Consider the following 20,441-nt stretch of genomic DNA (forward strand, 5'->3'; position numbering starts at 1 on the left):
AGAGGAACTTGGTTATAAAAAAAATGCTACTGGCTTACGTTCCATACAGAAATTATTATTGGTCCAGTAATATCAAAACTAGTTACTGCCAAAAAAATCCAGTTCCCATACAATCCGGCCCGTCAAAGAGAACTGGCGAGAATTTAAATAATATCTAGGTACATTAGGTATTAATCGTACTTTATGCTTTTTTTTTTGTTTGTATTTTATGCTTCCTTGCTATGTTTCTGATAGCCTGCTGTATTCCTGTCTCTCTATAACGAGTCTCAAGGAATTGATGTTGAATAATTAATGTGTTTAGGGAAGAAACGCTAACTGATTGTTCACTCGAATGCTATTCAATGCTACCGCGATGAGAGCTTATTCATTTCGTGTCGTGTTCCATTTGGGAACTACAAGCTACATAGCTATTGCAAACGATCAATTACATTTCTGTAGGTATTCACGTTTAATTGTAAATGTTACATATGCAGTATAATACTAATAATGACTGTTATTTTTCCTGATTTGTTTCCATTTTTGTTCTTTAACTCCATACCTCCACGCGTTCCCGAGATAGAGGGGCTTGATAGACAGACAGGCTGGCGGACGCAGGGACGGACGGACGGACAACAAAGTGATCCTATAAGGGTTCCGTTTTTTTCATTTTGAGGTACGGAACCCAAAATATTACTTTGTAAAACTGTACAACGTTAAGAATAGCATGCAAATCTCAGTGAGAGTAGTTAGCCTCTATAATATCAACTTTAAATCGATCACATATTTCCATACGATAATTGCTATAAAAGAAGCGACGTAAAATCGCCGCCGATAAAAATGCAATTATGTCTCATATTTCTTAACTCGAACAACATGAAGCTTTATGTAATTTACATTAAAATCGATATCGAAGCAAGAACTTGGGGTAATTTAATGTGAAGTTTTGTAATATCTCAATACAGTGAGCTACCAAATCATGAAATGTCAAGCAATCTTGTGAGGTAGGTAAGGTACAGCGTGGTAAAGAAAATTAAACATTTTAAAATCACTTATTTACCGAAAAAACCTTGATTGAGTAATTTCTGATGTCTTCATTACAGAAGCTTCATTACAAGTGACCTGGAAAAATTCTTTACGTGTTTTTTTTATTGCAGATGTCTCGGTAATTATGGCCTACGTTTGATATGTACAAAACGTCCACATTAAGCAACGAAACTATGTGTGACTTGTAGATAAACGAGTAGCTTAGCTCCGCTAGTAAAACTGCTCAACTATACAGAACCGAATACGGAACACATTTTCCGAGTGTACGTTTGTACCTACATATTTACAAAATGGACGTCCTTCATCACAATAGCGACATAAATGACAACACTTCATGCACACAGCCATTCGCTCGCAGATCACTCCATACGTCAATCAGCAAATAAAACCGATCAAACAAATTGATTTGGCGAATGCTCATAACACTCATATAACCCAGTCGACAGATGTTTTGACAGCTTATAATTTACACAAGATTATTGACTCAACCGCACGTTTTTCGCAAAACTTTACATATTCGTTTATGAGATAAGAAATTTAATTAAGTTAAGAACTTAAAAACATAAGTTTGGCCAATTAATTTTGGTCAGGAGGCGTGGCGGTTTTTACTTCTTGAAGATTATATTAGCATAATCGAGTGCAGTATTAAGATATGACGTATTACAACCCGTTAATGGACTTGGGACTGTTATTCGTGCCAGATTTACAGTATTTGCTTAATTCTTTTTTTATTTTCCGTTTTGAACATATTTTTATTTAATTCAGCCCCTTGCCAACCATGCCATTCACGCCCTGCATGCAGGCCATGTTAACAGTACTATGACAAATAAAATATTGATTGATTGGCTCTTGATCAATTTAATAACGAGACAACAATATAATTCATTTTTGTAGAGTATATTACTTAGTTTTACAACTTTTAGTGGCTAAAATGATTATAATGAAGCTTTACATACACTATTTACGTACGAATAGGAAGACAAGAGCAATATATAAAAGCATTTGCGAAAAAGGCAAGTGTCTTAAATCTTTTTAATGATGTAGTACTGTTGTACACAACTAACCCGGTAATTTATAATTTCGTAATTTACATTTCTATGTAATAATTTTCTTAGTAACGTAGGAAACTTTAGGCCTATTTTTAGTTCATTTACTTTAGATATATTTGTAAAAGGCTGTTTGTTTTCTAAATAAATTTAAAAAAATGATATCGGTGAAAAACGAGGAAACGAATCGCCTGAAGGTAAGCAAAAACCGCTGCCCTTAAGTGCGTTGCCTTTAAGATGAGAGGACGCTCTTTTCTTGAAGGTTTGAAGGTCGGTTTATCAGTCCAGAAATACCGCAGGTAACAGTTTCATTGTCAGAAGCTGACAGAACCTTGGTTATTTGTGACGTCCCACGGGTAAAGGGACCTTATGGCGGTCGGCGCTTACGCTGTTATTAACGACGCGACGAACGTAAGCGCCAACCGCCACAAGGTACCTTTTCCCATGGAACGTCACATTTTATCCCTTATGTACCACTACTGCCAACCCACCACAAATCTCCCGCGAATTATTTATTTCTCGACACTGCTGACGTCACTCTGGACACGGCATTAATCTCCTTGACAATGGGCGGCCAATGACGTCATCAAGGACCCTGCGTAAACTGTGACGTAATGGAACAACTTTCACGGTAACGGTAACCGACGTTATTTAATGGGCTGTATTTACCTTAACTATTGTATGAAACGATGTAATTAAGAAATAGATTATAGGTACGTTTTCTTAAAGTTGGTTAGAGACCTTAAGTGTTGCTCATTCATAATAGAAAGAGACATTTATTTAACAGTCGATGTATAATCTCTGTAAATCTAGCAAACGTGAACATGATCACAAATTATGTATGTGCTAAGAAGTATACCAGGGATTTGCGAGAAAAATAATTAAAGTCGGTTACATATGGATGGATAGGAAAATATACTTTCACCTTATATAATCTGCGCAAACTACGCTACATTTGCCATCAATAGAAACCCCAAGAAAACTCTTCCAAACTAAACACGAGAAAAAATACTGAAAGCAATAAACAAACATTCTCCACGTTAATCATGCTGCCGAGAAGCTATTTTTCTCGCAATTCCTCGCCCGGGCTCCATACATTACGAGTAGATTACGTTGGATCGCTTCTTTTGTGAGCTTGCCCGGGATTACTCGCGAACAAAAGGTACTAATAGGCGGTTATTGTTGCTTGTGCAGTGATATTCTTGGTTTAAAGAATAAATACTACATACTATATTTAGTATTTTGGTCTAACGGCCCGATTCGCAGAATGAGATATGATAACGATAAGTTCTGGTTTAGATAAGTTCTCATTTAGATATCGTTTGTATGTCGTATAATTGACAGGAAGTTATTGTAGGTATATAATTGAGGAGGTTACTGTCGGTGAGTAAGGTTGCCAGAGTACAATGAGGGGGGAGGGGGTTCGGGTCGGCAACGGGCATGTTTCCTCTGGAGTTGCAGACGTACATATGCTACGGAGACTGCTTACAGGCAGGCCGTATGCTAGTTTGCCACCGACGTAGTATAAAAAAAAAATTGACAGGAGCAGTTCGATTCGGGCAACCAATGTCACTTTGACGTTAGAAATATCGTAGATAGATTTTATTGGAATCACAGTGGAATCGAAATAAGCGTCAATTTTGACATGTCGTTTAGCTATCGATCTTTTAAAGATCTGAAACGTGTCTTAATCATTCTTCGAATCCGGCCGATAGAATCTTGCCGGAGTTCTAAAAGCGATATGGTTATATTTGTATTAAAGTTATGCTGCGCTCTGTGTCTACGAACATAGCATAAAACCTCTCAAGTCCAATACTGAAACTTTGGTGCAAGAGTTAATTAAGTACTTAATAAATAAGTTTTTGGCAAACATTTCATTTTTGCTACAATCGCTGACTGCAACTGACAGGAGACAATTCTAAAAACCCCAAACGCAATTAGGTTGCGTTGTTTTATCGCAGAGTTCCTATGGCCACCTCCCGTCTCCATCATCAGATCAGCTCAATGGTATCACATGTCTGCAAATTTTCATTTTCATTGGAAGTCGGAAAGTGGGTTAAATTTAACTTGCAAGATTTGACCCGTACAAACATACATACACAAATAAAAGCTTATAAAAACACTAATCTTATGGTTTTGTCTCAGTTTTTTCTTCCATTTATAGACATATTTTGCCTTAGAACTACAAAATTCGAGACACTTGGACGAGTTATAAGAGTTATATGATTAGAGATAAGATTGAACCATAGTTGGAAACTTTTGCACTACTTATAACTGAACAGTACTACTTATGATAAGCGACAAAGTGAGACCTTTTACTACACTTTGACACATATTATCACAATCTCACGGTACATGTTTACATATCCGTCGATCTCACAACATTACTAGTTTATATACTCGTACCTTTATGGATAGCATCTTCAAGATAATGCTTAGTGAACGTCAGGCTAACATTCTAATATGGGAATGACGGATTTATCAAACGCATCTCCAGCTTGTCTGGTCATGTATTCACCAAACAAGCTGTACCAATGAGAGCTTAAACTATTATAATTTGACCTGCAGATTTGTACCAAATATGAGCGATAGCAAAATTTATCATAGACCTAATGTAAGTTTCAGTAAATAAAAAAATGCCTAAATTTATCGTTTATGTGCCTGTTATTTCTTTTATAATTTATGATATAGGAGGCAAACGAGCAGATGGATCGCCTGATGGTAAGCAATTACCGATGCCCATGGACATCTGCAACAACAGAATTGCAAGTTGATTGCCGGTTTGCAAGATAAGAAGGAGTGTTTTATATGCATGTAATATGCAATAACAAAGATCAGGACTAATTAAATAAAAGATTTTTTAGGATAATGATCAATTGTATTATCTTTGTATGACGCCATTGCTGGGAGTGACCCTGCCACAGATAATCATATTCATGACACATATGTCACATCCCCCCCTTATGCTAAATGACTGCTTATACTAATTACAAAAGCTCTGGATACACTGGAAGCTAACTTAAATCAAATTCACCCAGGTAGGCAGGTTTTCTTATCAACCTTCCCGTCCTTGTAACTACTGGCAGATCTAATGGCTCTGGGTTAGGTGCAGGTACATTTGGCACCAGTGGAAGAGACTCATTGTCACGAAGCACCAGTGCAGGCGGCTCCGTTGCATCCTGTTTTTCCTGACTACTCCCCTCATGCACTGCCTGGCTCACATCTGATGAGTCCAGCATATTCTGATTTCTAACAATAAACTTATTTCTACTATGTCTAATATGTTTTTCATTTCGCCTAACTAAATTACCCTTGTCATTTTTAACAATGAATGATCTAGGTCCACTGGCTTTTTCCACTATTTTACCAGAATACCAATACCTACTTCTATTTACATCTTGAACAATAACATCTTCCCCTTTTTGAAATGATTTTTTAGCTTTTGAAGTTTTATTATAACTGGCCCTAGATTTTTCATTATTAATTAACATTTGTTCTTTGACATTTACACATAACTTAGGTTTTAACACTTCTTTTGAACAGGGTAAATTGGTTCTTAGTAATCTGCTCATTAACAACTCTGAAGGGCTGTAATCCAACTTTGCTACTGGAGTTGTTCTATAATGTAACATCGCTAAATCAAAATTAGCACCACTTTCTTTACACTTTTTCATTAAACTTTTAACAATCCCTACAGCTTTCTCCGCTAGCCCATTTGATTGCGCATAATGTGGACTGGACGTGATTAATTCTATGCCATGTTGCTTTGCAAATTGTATGAATTCAAAACTACCAAATGGCATATTGTCACTGACTATTTGCCTAGGGATTCCTAGAGTACTAAATATCTTTATTAACTCAACAATAATATTAGTGGTAGATTTGTTTTTCAATTTTGCAACCTCAATCCATTTTGAAAAGTAATCTACAACCACTAGAAAATCTTCCCCCGCATAGTGACCAATGTCCATACCTACTTTACTAAAAGGAAGATCGGGCACCTCATGTGATATAATTGGCTGTTTGCAGTTTGACATCCTGTACTTTTCACATACTCTACATGCTAACACATAATCCTCTATATCTCTTGACATTCCTGGCCAGTACAGTACTTTCCTAGCTCTCTTTTTACACTTTACTACACCTGCATGCCCTGAGTGTATTATATCCAACATTTCTTTTCTTAATGCTTTAGGAACAAGAACCATATTTCCAAAGTAAACAATATTATCTGTAACTATCAACTCATGTCTTAATTTGTACAACTTTTTTAATTCCACACCATAAATACTTCTATCATTTTTTGGCCATTCTGAACTATACCACATCTTTATTTGTTGCAAATTTCCATCTTTATTTGTTTCATTTTGCAATTCTTTTAATTTACTTTCTGATATTTGTAAGTCTTTGTCTAGTCCATACACTTTTTCTGTTTCCACACTATGCACTAACTCTTTAAGTGTTGGCTCTACTTGCCCATTTGTTGAATTATAATGCCTAGACAAATAGTCAGCCACATACATTTGAGGACCTGGTATGTACTTAATGTCAAATTCATATTTTAAAAGTTTAAGAACCATTCTTTGCAGTCTGGCTGAAATTTTATTGATGTCTTTATTCATTATCGCCACTAAAGGCTTATGGTCTGTTTCAACAACTATTTTGCGTCCATAGACAAATTGGTGATATTTTTCCATTGCAAGACAAACTGCAAAGAGTTCTTTTTCAATGGGAGCCCATCTTTGTTGACAATCTGTATAGCACCTAGAATAAAAAGATATTGGTTTGCCATTCTGAAGTAGACAAGCTCCCATGCCACTTTTTGAGCTATCTGTTTGTAGAGTTACTAACCCGTCTTTATTTAAAATATCCAAGGTTGGGGCTTTACTAATTTTCATTTTTATTTCTTCAAAAGCTTGACTTTGTGCTGTACCCCAATCCCACAATACATCTTTTTTTAATAGATCCCTAAGTTTTTCAGTTGTTTTGGAGTATTGTGGTATAAACTTACTTAAATAATTGCACATACCTAAAAACTTTTGTAGTTCTTTAATATTTTTTAGTTCATTCAAGTCCACAATAGCCTTTACATGTTCAGGATCAGGTTTAATTCCTGATTTTGACACTAATAACCCTACATATTTAACAAAATCTCTTCTATACTGTACTTTGTTTGGATTAAATTTTACATTAAACTTTCTTGCCCTATCTATCACTTCACTTAAAATTTTATCATGGTCTGCTAAGCTGTCCCCCGCAACAATTATGTCATCATAGTACACATTTACCCCTTGTATATCACTAAATATGGTTGTATTTATTCTTTGCATTACCTCTGGAGCCGAAGAAATGCCAAATGGCATTCTCTTGAAAAAATACCTTCCGAAGGGAGTACCGAAAGTGCAGAGTTTTTGTTCATCCTCCAAATTCACTTGAAAAAATCCATCCTTCATGTCTAGTACTGTGAAGACACTTTTACCTGCAAGTGAATTATATATTTCTTCAGGTGAAGGTATTTGATAATTTTCTCTAAGAATGGCCTTATTCAACTCTTTGGGATCTAAGCATAACCTAAGAGACTTATCTGGTTTTTCTACAATGACAAGATTGTTACACCATGCCGTAGGTCCTTCTACTTTTTCAATTATTCCTCTACTTTCATAATTATTTAAAGTCTCTTTAAGTCTTTCCTTTATAGTCTGTGGAACTCTTCTAATAGGCTTAACTACTGGCTCTGAATTCTCTTTCAGTTTTATTGAATATGTACCTATATTGCCTAGCCCAGTGAACACATCATTATATAATTTTACAAATTTATTCTTTTCTTCTGAGACTACAGCATCTACTCTTTTTATTAAATTGAAATTGACACAATCAGGTAAGCCTAAGATTGGTTTAACAGGCATATCCACAATAGTGAATCTAACACATCCCTTGTTTCCCCTAACAGTACAGGTTAACTTAACACATCCTACAGTTTTCATTTTTGCCTCATTATATACAATTAACACTGTGGGTTCACCGAGTTTACATTTGTCTAATTTTAAGCTTTCAAACAGTTCCAGTGGTAAAGTACTACAGTCAGCACCAGAGTCCAGTTTGAATTTTATATCTACTCCTTCAACATTTATTACTTCATACCATTGTAACCTATCTGAGCTACTTACAGAGTCTACTACAAAGTCTTCCGAACTGCAGTCGCTGTCCTTAGTAGATTCCCTGATGCCGTCAACTTTGTTTTTTGTGTATCTTTTTTGTCGCTGCTGTTTCTCTTCCTTCTTTTGAAATCTACACATTTCTGCATAATGGTTATAAATGTTGCACACCGTACATCTTCTCCCATACGCAGGACATTTTCTTGGCTCATGTTTCTTACCACAGTAACTGCAACTGTAATGAATCGGTTTCTTTACATCTTTTCTATAACGAGAACTTTCTTTTACCATATTTACTGACTGCACTTTTTCTACCAGCTCTTTTACATTTTTCTTGCTGTATTCTGCAGCCTTGCACAATTCTATTGCAGTATCTAAACTGAGTTCTTTTTCTCGCAGCAATCTCTCTTTAATTGTTGCTTCCTCTACACCTATCACCAGCATGTCTCTTACCATTCTATCTTCCTCTTTGAAGTTGCATGTTTTGGCAGCGTTTTTTAATCTTAAAACAAACCGTTCCACCGGTTCATCTGGCTCTTGACGTAAATTATAAAATCTGTAGCTGTTCACGACGGTGTTAGTTTTGTTGTTAAAATGGTCATCAAACTTTCCAAGCAACTCAACCCATTTTAATGTAGAAGTGCCAACCATACCATTGTAAACTTCTAAAATCTCTTCTCCCGCACAGGTCAAGAAAATGGCTACCTTTTTTTCATCTGTCCCGTTTTCCAAATCCGTGGCCTGTATATATAAGTTGAACAACTGCTTGTATTTTCTCCAAGCCTCCGCATCTTCAATTTTGTATCCTTTAGGAGGCTGCAACCCCAGGTTCATTACGGGCGTTTCATCCGGCATTTTGTCTGGTCCACAAAGGTTTTATCTTCTTAACAAAGTCGTCTATTTACCACTTAGGTTTTTTATTTTGTCTTTCTTCTTGTTATTCTCTGTTTTCACCTAACACCATGTTTTATATGCATGTAATATGCAATAACAAAGATCAGGACTAATTAAATAAAAGATTTTTTAGGATAATGATCAATTGTATTATCTTTGTATGACGCCATTGCTGGGAGTGACCCTGCCACAGATAATCATATTCATGACACATATGTCACAAGGAGAACGCGACTTGAACTACTTGAAGGTGTATCGGTCCGGAAATACCACGGGTGACAGTAGTGTTGGCCGAACGTTAATTAGAATTGACCATTACCATTACAAATTGAACCGTAAACTGTAATTGTCCGTTACAGTTTACGGTTCAATTTGTAATGGTTAACTGTCAATTCTAATTAACGTTCGGCTAACACTGGATGACAGTTTATTCCGCAGTTATAAAACATATTTAGTACTATTACACCCGTTTCTAGTCTAGATTTATTCGTAATATCGATAATCGCAAGCCTTGTGGCCCTTTGGGACTGCTGCCTAATGAAGCTTATTGTGTGCCCGACAGTTGGCGCCACTATAGCTAAAACTGTCAAGTCATTATGACACTGACATTTGAGTATTTTCCCATGAGACCTACTAGCGCCCTTATACCAGCGATTTCATTGGCAAGCTTTTCTTGCTTAATTTGACTGACAAAGGAATTGGTTCAATACGTCGTTCTTATTATGGTTATGTGGGTCATACCCATTTTTTAGCAAACTCGTTCGCGTCTTTCCTGTAGACCTCGCAAATTTAAGCGAATCGAGTCCGCTTTGCACTGCCCATTTTTTAATTTGCTCATCACATTGTCATGTTTCGCATATGTTAACTCGGATAAACATAGGGTCTTCTGCGCCCGCCTCGGGCCCTTCTGTCAATTGCTACATTCTGCGCCTGCCAAGACCTTTACATGCTAATCTCCTCGCGTCTTCGCCCGTGTAAAACTGACTGTTAATGACACATACAGGTAACACGAAACGTAGTTATATTATAAGGATTTTTTATTTATAAATTGTTTTAACTTATAATCAAGTCTATCTCCAGCGTATGATAACATTGAACTTCCCGTTCACTAAAACAGGACAATAATGATTTGATTTTTTTTTTTTTACTTTGACCATAAAGAAGAACTTCCCGTTCTATTTTTCTCACTTCTTCAGATCTCACACGTTTTAACCATGGACATCATCAAATCAGGCTACCCACTTAATAGTGCTCTTCAGACGAAATCTAGCAGGGAGCAAGATTAAGCGTTATCTAGTGTCTTTGTGTGCTTTCGTATTTTTTTTAATTTACTGAGTACAGTCAGCATCATAAGTAGCGGATCAGACTATGCCCCAAAAATATGTACCATTTTCTACTAACTTAACGAAAAGAGATATGTTTTCATATGTAGAACCATTCGATTGCGCCAGATACTTTTGAACGCGAACTGTAGAGATACATCACTATTTGCCTATTTGGAATTGTATTCCACGGTAGCAGATACTTTTAGCGCGTTATTTCATCCACTACTATTGATATTATTGTTAGTCTAATCATTATTCTAAGTGAAAAGGCACTATACACCTAATGTTAGATCCGATTAAAGAGAAAATTTGTATAAACAGGGAAGCAACATACCTATTACTTTGTATTTATATATTTCCGTGTACAAACATCTGTTTACACGGCTATACTTTCTAACTGTCACTGATACATACATCGATATAAGGCTTAATGATGACGTCTTAAGCCCTACAACGACGTAAGTTACAATAAAATATATGTGACATTAACTCGGAAAAAGGGCCCCTATAGCAACTGACGCTTACGCCATTGCCAACGATCTTGATTTGAGAATGCGATGCTTTTCAGCGTAAGCGCCACCTGACTAAAAGACCTTTTATTTTAGAAGAACATCTTCAATCTATGAACTTATAACGTTTTTAAACTAAAAAGGGTTATCTGGCGCCATCTTAACATTACCATAAGATGGCCGATAAGAATGTACTTACACCGCATGTACAAGTATTTACAATAATTATGCGATTGGCATCAGGGGTCAGGTGATCGGCGATGGCAGATACGACAGCAATGACCTATATAAGCTAGACTAGAATAGCTTTTACATCAATACGATATTATAAGATTGAAGTGACACGAGCTGAGTTGAACTTTCGAATTATAGTTTTATGATTCCGTATAAGCTTACAATCATCTGCCCGCCTGTCCTTCTATATATATTTTTTTATCAAAGTGCTGTCGTAAATGTACAAAAACTGTAATGAAAACAAATACAATTAAAACCTAGACTGGGTTACAAAGCAAAATATTGATTGTAAGGCATACATTGAAACCATTAAAAATATGAGATGGCAGCAGGTTTTTTATGGTATCTTTTGTCACTAAGATAAAAGGCATCTCTATTTTAAAGAAATACGAGGACACTAGTGTTTTATTAAGCGTAATGCACCGTTCATATCTATTCCAGTAGCATTCCTATTCAATGACTGGATTGATGTTCTACTTTTTTATTCCAGGTCGCCCAATCCACTGCTACTGGAAAAGTGCAGACCACCAATCAAGTGCCGGATTAAACGATAAATATTGAACACGTATTGTTGTTTTCGGGAATAGTCTCCATAAATTCACTGGATGATAAAAATTACCGGAATAAATGTCAACGATATCATCACGTCCAGCACTTGTTTTGAACACTGTACTGGAATGCTACTGAAATAGATGTGAACGGGGAATTATGATCAAGATGGTCGGTAACAGTCCCGGGCAATCTGCGGCCTCACAACCCTGCTGTACAACGGGAATGGGACGACGTGTGGAGTAAGCACGTGTACAGTTCGTTGGTGTCTGGTGCCTTAGGAGCGGATTTAGCGCGTCTCAAAGCCATCGCGGAGCCAGAATCAGGGGCGTGGCTCCATGCTTTGCCCTCACCTCAGCTGGGTACCATGCTAGATAATGACTCGCTGAGGATAGCTGTGGCACTCAGATTGGGGGCAAAAGTATGTGAGCCTCACCGCTGTAGCTGCGGGGCATGGGTGGCGGAGGACGGACATCATGGCCTGAGTTGTCGGCGATGCGCTGGTCGATTTCCGAGGCATCACTCTATCAATGAGATTGTGCGGAGGGCCATGGTTTGTGCGAACGTGCCCTGTGTTTTGGAGCCACCGGGTCTCAGCCGCACGGATGGGAAGAGGCCGGACGGCCTGACGTTGGTGCCGTGGCGGAGAGGGCGTTGCCTTTTGTGGGATGCGACATGCGTGAGCACCTTCGCTGCATCTCATTTGGGGCAGACCGTGCGTCGTGCTGGTGCAGCGGCAGAGGCTGCTGCTAAGCAGAAACACGCTAAATACTCCACACTGGCATCGGCGTACGACTTTGTGCCGGTGGCTGTAGAGACCGCGGGGCCGTGGGGTATGGAAGCCCGCCAATTATTTAGGGAATTAGGCCGGCGTTTGCGGGACAGGGGTGGTGATCCTCGTTCTGGGTCGTACTTGGTCCAACAGGTCTCCATAGCAGTTCATCGGGGGAATGCTGCAGGCATTATGGGGACCTTTGGGCCAGGTGCAATGCAGGGGGGGTTATTTTAGGCTAAGCGTATAATTAATTTTATTTTTAAGTTTTTTATTTTATTTTAAGGTTTGTTTTCTTTAGTTTTTAATAATTTACTTGTGTGTGTTTAAAAATTGTGTATTATGCAGATAATGTGTAACTTACGTTAATTGTGTAATTTAAACTTCGCGAGTCTTCAAATTAGAAGGCGGGTGGAACTTACCTGAAACAGAAAATCACATCGTTAGTATAAACACAATTTATAATAGGCTAAAAATGATAAATGAAATGAAGCATTTGAAATGACAAAGGCATTAACATTTCTATCAAATTTCAAAGACATATTAGAGAAATAATGGACTTCCTCCCTTTAGAACAAAATCATAATAATAATACTACCGCCAATTTCTATAGAAACTCAAACGGACGCTTCTGGATTTGAAAATGTCGTAAACGCCTACAAAATGGCAATTAGGTACGCCCTTTCAAAATTGTTGTAAAAGTCCCATTGTAATCTCACGCACGTGTGTAGCTCAACTTGGATTAATGATAATTTATTAAACAAATTAGAACCTTATTACTAACTGCATTGAATCGACATTGAAGGGAACGGTCGGTAAACAAATGATATCAAGTTTCCATGTAAGGAAAGCAGCAATACGGTAGTAAGTAGGTATTTACGTATTTAGAGGCAAGAGATAGACGTAAGTTAGCATTTAATAAATAATGCAATAACCGAATGATGTTTATGGCTAATGCCAATCTTTGACTTCGACTTGAACAATGGAACAGTCATACGATTGATTTATGATCTAAGGTCAATGTGGAGAAGACCACATATAAAATGTTTGGTTGGGAAGACCAATAGGGCAATAACTTTTGTACACGTACTGCGCTCAGACACAGTCAGAAAGGAAGAGCTTTGCTTTGCTCCTCTCTATGAAGAGTATTTATTAAATGCTCCTTCTGCTCCATCGACTTTCTGTAAGTGGAGTGTACATCCACAAATGTAAGCGTTAGAAGCGACGAAAGAGCTTGTATGATAGACGGTCTTCGCCACTTTAACTTTATAATTAAAGTACCTACTTTAATTATTTACATTATTTATGTCTTTTTTATAAAGAGTACTGAGTGAGTTAATCTATTTGTAGGCATGTTCCAAGAGTAACGCAAATCTTTACTCTTCGCAAATCGCAAGTGTTCTTCTTATTTACCACAATAATTACTTTAGGCAATTATGACTTTAATTGTAAAAAAATACAATCGCATGTCGTTTTAAATAATGTTAATTTGCGTCAAACGAATTAGTGAACAAATGGAAAATCTCTATCGTGCCTCTCTGCTAACAAAAGCAAAGGCTATGCATATACAAAAAAAAATTGCCACAACCGAATACAGAACCTCCTCCTTCCATGAAATTGAAGTCTGTTAATAAATAGCTGAAATAGTACTGTGATTTCATTAAAATATTCCTAATGCTGAGCGCTTTTTTTACCTTGTTTTCGACTGAATTGCATATCTGTAATCCAAAACTTCGCCGTAAATGATATATGTGTCGTTCTGTATAAGCGTACTTAACAACGTTTGGTTGGCGCATACGTTATTCGCTCCACTTCGCAACGTAAGCGCCGATGTCCTTAGGTCCCTTTTTTAGGCAAAACAACACATTTAACTGAGTTCGGCTCTAAAGTCTCCAAACGTCTCAGCTCTAAACAATTTAGAAGTAAGGCACAGGGACGGGGCACAAAGGGCCAAGGAAACAATAGGTAGGGCACATGTGCGGGATAATGGCGTTTTTTACCTCGTGTCGACGACAAAAGATTAACTGTGAACATCGGGGTTTTGTTTTTAAAGACGGAGAAACGCGTAAACGCCAGTGAAGCTGTTGAAACAACACTATACTGAGGACAGTAAGGACTGCTGAACGCAGCAGTTATTTTAGTGAAGATCTTAATTATCAATTTAGAAAAACACGTGTATCGTTATATATGATTTTTTGGTAACGGAAATATTGTATGGTAATAATTTATTAGGCATCCCACTTGTCATACATTCACATCACATATGACATCTTTCTTTTAATCGGAAATAGATTGTAGTCAAAATCATCGCTGAGTTTTTTAACAATATTATTTCATGCCGCCATTTCCTCAGAGCACAAGGAAAGTAACAATAAGCTTTAATTCTAGATATTGGACAGCATGACAAACGCCTGACCGCCGGCATCCTCGCAAATATTACTTATCTATTAAACCGTCCGCGTCGCTACAGCAAATAAACTCCCAAGGTATATATTAAATGCAAATCACCTCTTACTACCGTAAAGGGGACAATCGGCAACGCCCGGGACGTTCAGCAACGTTCCAGAAAAGATTAAGTAATTCTAAATACTCCACTCTCGAAAAAACTCAAGCCGTTTTATAGGGCTTATATTGTATTTTTTAGTCCACGAAATTCTACACATGAATTTCGGAATTTTAGACGATTCGCCAAACAATTTTGACTTCGGATTTTAATTTTCATATAGTTTCTTCTCGTTTTTTCTCACAAGTCGTTTCGTCGTAAAATTCCAATGACCTAACCACTTGCACGGTGAAATAGTTTTTTGAACTCTTGGTTTTTGTGTTTTTGGGTGGATCAACTTTTTAGTGTCACGCGTTGCCATAGTTACGGTTTTTTTTCCTTGGACTCTTGAAATCCTGATTTTAGGGTATTTTAATGTATAAAACATGAATTTTTGTGGTAGTTTTATGCCATTTCTATAACAGGCCATCCACTGAGAATGTTTTTAAATCATAAAACATCTCTTCTTACAAACGGTGCCAGTATTGTCCTTCGGACAACGGGAAAGGAAGGATACAAAAAAAAGTTGATTCGCCCTTTACACTATCTTTGGGTGCAAGAGAGAAATATGAGGTATTATTAATTGTATGGGATAAGGGCAGGAGGAAGAAGGTAATAATAGTTACTGACAAAAATTTAATTCAACTGGAATAATATAATACAACAATTATTTGTGGGTGAGGTATCTACTCCAGTACTATATATGTATAATATCTGTGTCTCGGGAACGCAAGCGCTTAACTTTTTTTATAAATGTTTGTCTGAATATTTTGTCGCGTCTAAATCACAACAGGAAAACGGAGGGACAATAGATATTCTGAATTCAAATGTCTCTTTAGAAAAAGTTGGATAAAGTGGGAATTTGAATGGGATAAAGTTGAGTTGTCAACAAAGACCCGGGCAATATTATCTACCACAAATGCCACAAGCTATGAGACTTATTTGTTTACTTATTCATTTAAGAATAAACGCTACACTGTTGTATGTAACAAATAATGTTGCTGCCGGAAAGCTTCGTACAGTCAAGGTATTAAATATCAACACGGATAAAGTGCCAAAAATATGTACACATGTACTTGAATGTATGCGTATGAAGGCAATAAGGTCGTGTATACATATTTCCGTATCGATATTTAATACAACACCCGTACACATACCGTGCCATAACCGTCCATAACGCTTATTTTCTTACTATTAATCCTCGCACAACGTATAGTATATGTCGTGTTTTTGTATCGATATTTATTACCTTGACTGTGCCTATGCATACATATATGCGAGAAAATCAAAGATGTACATGAATATTTAGGTAAGTACTTACTTATGGTCCAATCCTTGCGTTATGCGTAGGAAAAGCCTGTTTTGGTTTAGGACGTTTATAGGCGTATACATATAACAAAGATAAATAAACAAATGCAGAAATTAATAGAAACCCTCTTTTGCATATAAAATAACATGTAAAAGTAATTCAACGAAAAAAATATAAATAGTATACATAAATAAGTGTGTTTGGTTCAAAATCGTCTACTCACTGTTATACTCCTCATAACATTTCCAAATAAGTCAAGACAAGTCACAGTAATGTTGTAAATAAATGATGTAACCTTTTCGCAAAAGTATGAAATTTGAATCACCATTAATATCAACTCAGTTCAATTTAACCGCAGAAACGATTTACGGCACTTTCGAAACCATAATCCTCAATAATTCAATAATCATAACGGGAGTAAGTGTCAATTATATTAAATTATATGTGGACAATGCAACCGTTTCGGTGTGATATATCGACAGAGATATTGTATGTGTAGATTCGTTTAAAGAGATACCGCAGGGCGTTTGGCGCTTACGACAATATTGACAAAGCTCAAATATAAATACGAAGCTTTTTAACGTAAGCGCCAATTATCCTTACGTTCCTTTTTACGGGAAAGCACCCATTGTATTCTTTGACCAATAGGAACTATATGACCACAATTTCTTATTGCCATAAGTCCTTTTGGTGTGAGAAAAGCAGCATAAAAGTAGGGTGGCGATAAACATCGGGAGACAATGGTCAGTTAAAATAAAATGGCAGTGCGTTATGACGTAACTAACCTCGTTTTGTTGTGTAAACGAGTATAATATTGTACAGTTAACTTTGTATGCTATTTTGCACCGCTCTTTAAATATTATAAAAATTTACATTTTAGAAGCTTCTTAACCTTCTAACGCTTACTGTCTACATTCATAATTTAAATCATGTTCCATTGGAACAGAGTTGCATTAGCTGTGTTTCGTTTAATTTTAAAAACAAGACAAAATCAAGAACGAAAGAGCTCATGGTCCTGAGTAGAAATAACATAAAAACATCCCAAAATTGAAAGAAACGTGAAGTGTACAACTAAAAAAAGGCCCATAAGCATCTGTCAGTTAACAATTGATACAGGTTAACTGACATAGGTTTAACCATATCTGTCATTTGCAGGTAACAAACAGAATGAGACAAATCTTCTTTCACGAACCTTAAGAAAGTTATTTTTTAAAAGGATACTTAAATAAAAGTAGGTTTTGTTTGTAAGGAATTAGTGTATTTTTCGGAAAAAAACACTACAAGAAACTCCAGGCCAGACATAGGCATTCTACCTTTCAAATACTTTCTTTTTCAAGCCAATCTTGATTAAGCTAGTCTCGCGAAACCAATTGCATTTCATTGGGCGTTATCATGTTTCAATAATAACTAACATGGCGCTGGGGGTCATACACACTATTCAATTAAACTTTATTCTCGTCTGTGTACGAGTTCCTAGTATAATATGACCCATAGAATCGAAGCAAATATGAGACGTTCTGCGTGTAAAGGTACCTTATGACAGTTGGCGTTTACGTCACGTAGCACTACATTAGTATAGGAGCATGGTAAAAAACAGCGTAAGCGCCAAGCGCTATAAGGTACCTTTACCAGTGGAACGTCACACATACGCAATAGTTTTACTAGTCGTCTATACTGGGATGGTGGGTATACATAAGCTTTGTGAATTTTTATTTCGACTTGCTTAGCACGGCACGTACAAAACAAACGAAGATAGAAATAGGTATTAGTTCGATTTCAGGGTTTCGAAGATTGCCAAGTCTGTCTGTCCAGTGTCCGTCTGTATCTCATTAACCGTAATAAGTAGGTAGGAAATACTCAATTGAAATTTTCGCCATAGTATTTAATTGAAATTTTCGAAAATAAAAATAAATGAAAATAAGAGATTACAAATTCCCATACAAAAACACGATATATACGTTGTGTGAGGATTAATAGTAAGAAAATAAGCGTTATGGACGTTATGGCAAGGTGTGTGTATGGGTGTAGTATAGTCTAGGTATTAAATATCGACACGGACAAAGTGCCAAAAGTATGTATACACTACCTTATTGCCGAATACATTAAAGTAGTGTATACATATTTTTGGCTCTTTGTCCGTGTCGATATTTAGTACCTTGGCTGTACCTAACTTATCCATGAATGCATTTTGATTTTTTTTAATTTGAAAAACACAGTCGTGTCTTAACCAACACTACTAGGAACTACAACTATTACTCAAGGACAAATCCATCTCAATCCACTAAACTGTTATTTCACCATTTCTAGGTAAACGTTAATACATTGCAACAGTAAATCAACTCGGATGTTTAATAATCACTTAATCATCACAATAGCCAAGATTAAATGCAGTCGCAACATTTAATGGCAAAATTCACGATCCAGCAATGTAAATCAACTGTGACGTCCGGTAATGAAGCACTTTCTGCGTTATTTTATTAATGAACTGGTTTTTGTCTGAATAAAGAGCACGGGAATCGGAAATGCAATATTGACTTCGAATGTACCTACCAATAATATTTGTGGTGTTAAATAACAGTTCTCTTTCTCTCAATAACGCATAAATATTGACTTAAATATTAAAAAATATGAAATTGGCAAAATTAAAGACTGCACTGCATCACCAAAACCTTTACAGTCCATCTGACCTAACTTTGCACCAATGTGAATTGAACAAAGTGAGGGCGTTTCATTATAAACGTCATATTTTCATTGAAATTTGACATCAATGATGAGATGACATGGCCACACTTTGTCATTGCTTGGTCCGGCCAAATTTTTATATATCGACTATTTAAAAATAAGTTGATACCTATTAGTATTAATGTGTGACGAAGGCATAGCATAAGGAAAAACATTACCAATTAGCGTAAAATTATTACAATCGCTATTAACATAAAAACTTAAAGGTAACATATTTTAGGTCACCCGAATTTCGAACATTAAAAAAAGTCATCAAACATTCAAACGTCAAAGCGAAGCTCAAAACCAATTTCGCTAAGAGTAGCCTCAGGCGATGCCCAAAACACCCCTCGGCAATGTATTATTTCCCGGCCATGTGCCGAATGCTTGACTTTTGTTACGTGTGTAAAAGAGCAGTGTTGTTAGTATGCTCATGTATAATTGATGTGTTGATACGTGTTAGATAAACATAGATGTTGAATAGATTTAATGCACCCTACTCTTTCTACTCTAATACGAATTGTATGAGTCACTGTTTCTTCAAGCGTGGATTAAGTTGTGTTGTGATACATTTAATTAAATAAGTATATGGCCCTTCACTGCAATACATACAGGATCTAGACGATATTTTTATAAATATGGATTACCGCAAAGTAATGCCTGACTCTAAAAATAATGGCTTTGTTAACATTTAGTTACTATTAATACCATACCGCAAAATATCACATTCCAGGCCCCACAGAATTACTGGTCTCTAGTTTAAGTTCGGTCGCGATTTAGAAAAAAAAAGTATATATATGTATATACCTTAACCGTAACAAAGAAGGATTCTCATTATCTGCCTCGCAGTTTAATCACACATCACTTCGGTAGACCATGATATCCTCTTTATAATCCTTCAAGTCCAATAACCAAAGTAATTAAAAATAACGTTTTTACAATAGAACCGTTTCAACCGTCGCATCGTGCAAGGATTCTATTACTTCAACTAGTGGTCTAAGCCTCCCAGTAGGGTAGACCACTAGCCCAGTTTCTTTTTAAAACCACTTCTATTTCGAAGTTTACAGAGTGCCAGCACCATTAGCGTTCGAAGTTCGAACTATCGAGTGCGGTGTAACGGAAAATTAAAAGGGGCAATTTTCTTAACGAGTTCACTCGCCTTTGTAGTTTGTAAGGGTGAAATTCCTGTATTATTATAGGTGTTTATATGGTAGGTATTCAAATGCTTTGTTGTTGATATTTAAGTCTTGAACGATTTTTGTTCCGTTAAAAACGAACACATGTAATTTATTGCTTTGATTGGGCTACACTGGCTATCGATAAAATCACGATTCTTAATGGATTAGAGAAGGTAATATAATT

General features: G+C 36.6%; 2 protein-coding genes across 7 annotated transcripts in view; both read right to left on the bottom strand.

The window, feature by feature from the left end:
• The window catches only part of LOC133521915 (caskin-2), a 439,796-nt gene that overhangs the window by 145,104 nt on the left and 274,251 nt on the right, over positions 1-20,441 (bottom strand). The gene's annotated exons all lie outside the window — the stretch shown is intronic.
• On the bottom strand, positions 4,877-9,493 carry LOC133521908 (uncharacterized protein K02A2.6-like). 2 transcript variants are annotated; one of them, XM_061857027.1, is made up of 2 exons: positions 8,237-9,493; positions 4,877-7,548 (listed from the first exon to the last, which is right to left on the bottom strand). In XM_061857027.1, exons 1-2 carry the CDS (start codon positions 9,077-9,079, stop codon positions 7,525-7,527), a joined length of 867 nt encoding a protein of 288 aa, XP_061713011.1. In that variant the 5' UTR covers positions 9,080-9,493; the 3' UTR covers positions 4,877-7,524. The 2 variants fall into 2 exon arrangements, with proteins under 2 accessions (XP_061713011.1, XP_061713010.1); XM_061857026.1 differs by having other exon boundaries at positions 8,237-9,488.

The sequence above is a fragment of the Cydia pomonella genome, chromosome 10 (assembly GCF_033807575.1).
Source record: "Cydia pomonella isolate Wapato2018A chromosome 10, ilCydPomo1, whole genome shotgun sequence".
NCBI lineage: Eukaryota > Metazoa > Arthropoda > Insecta > Lepidoptera > Tortricidae > Cydia > Cydia pomonella.

Bases quoted from the DNA above. Each gene is read 5' to 3' on its own strand.
- LOC133521908 (XM_061857026.1), bottom strand. From the start codon at position 7,522: ATGAAGGATGGATTTTTTCAAGTGAATTTGGAGGATGAACAAAAACTC.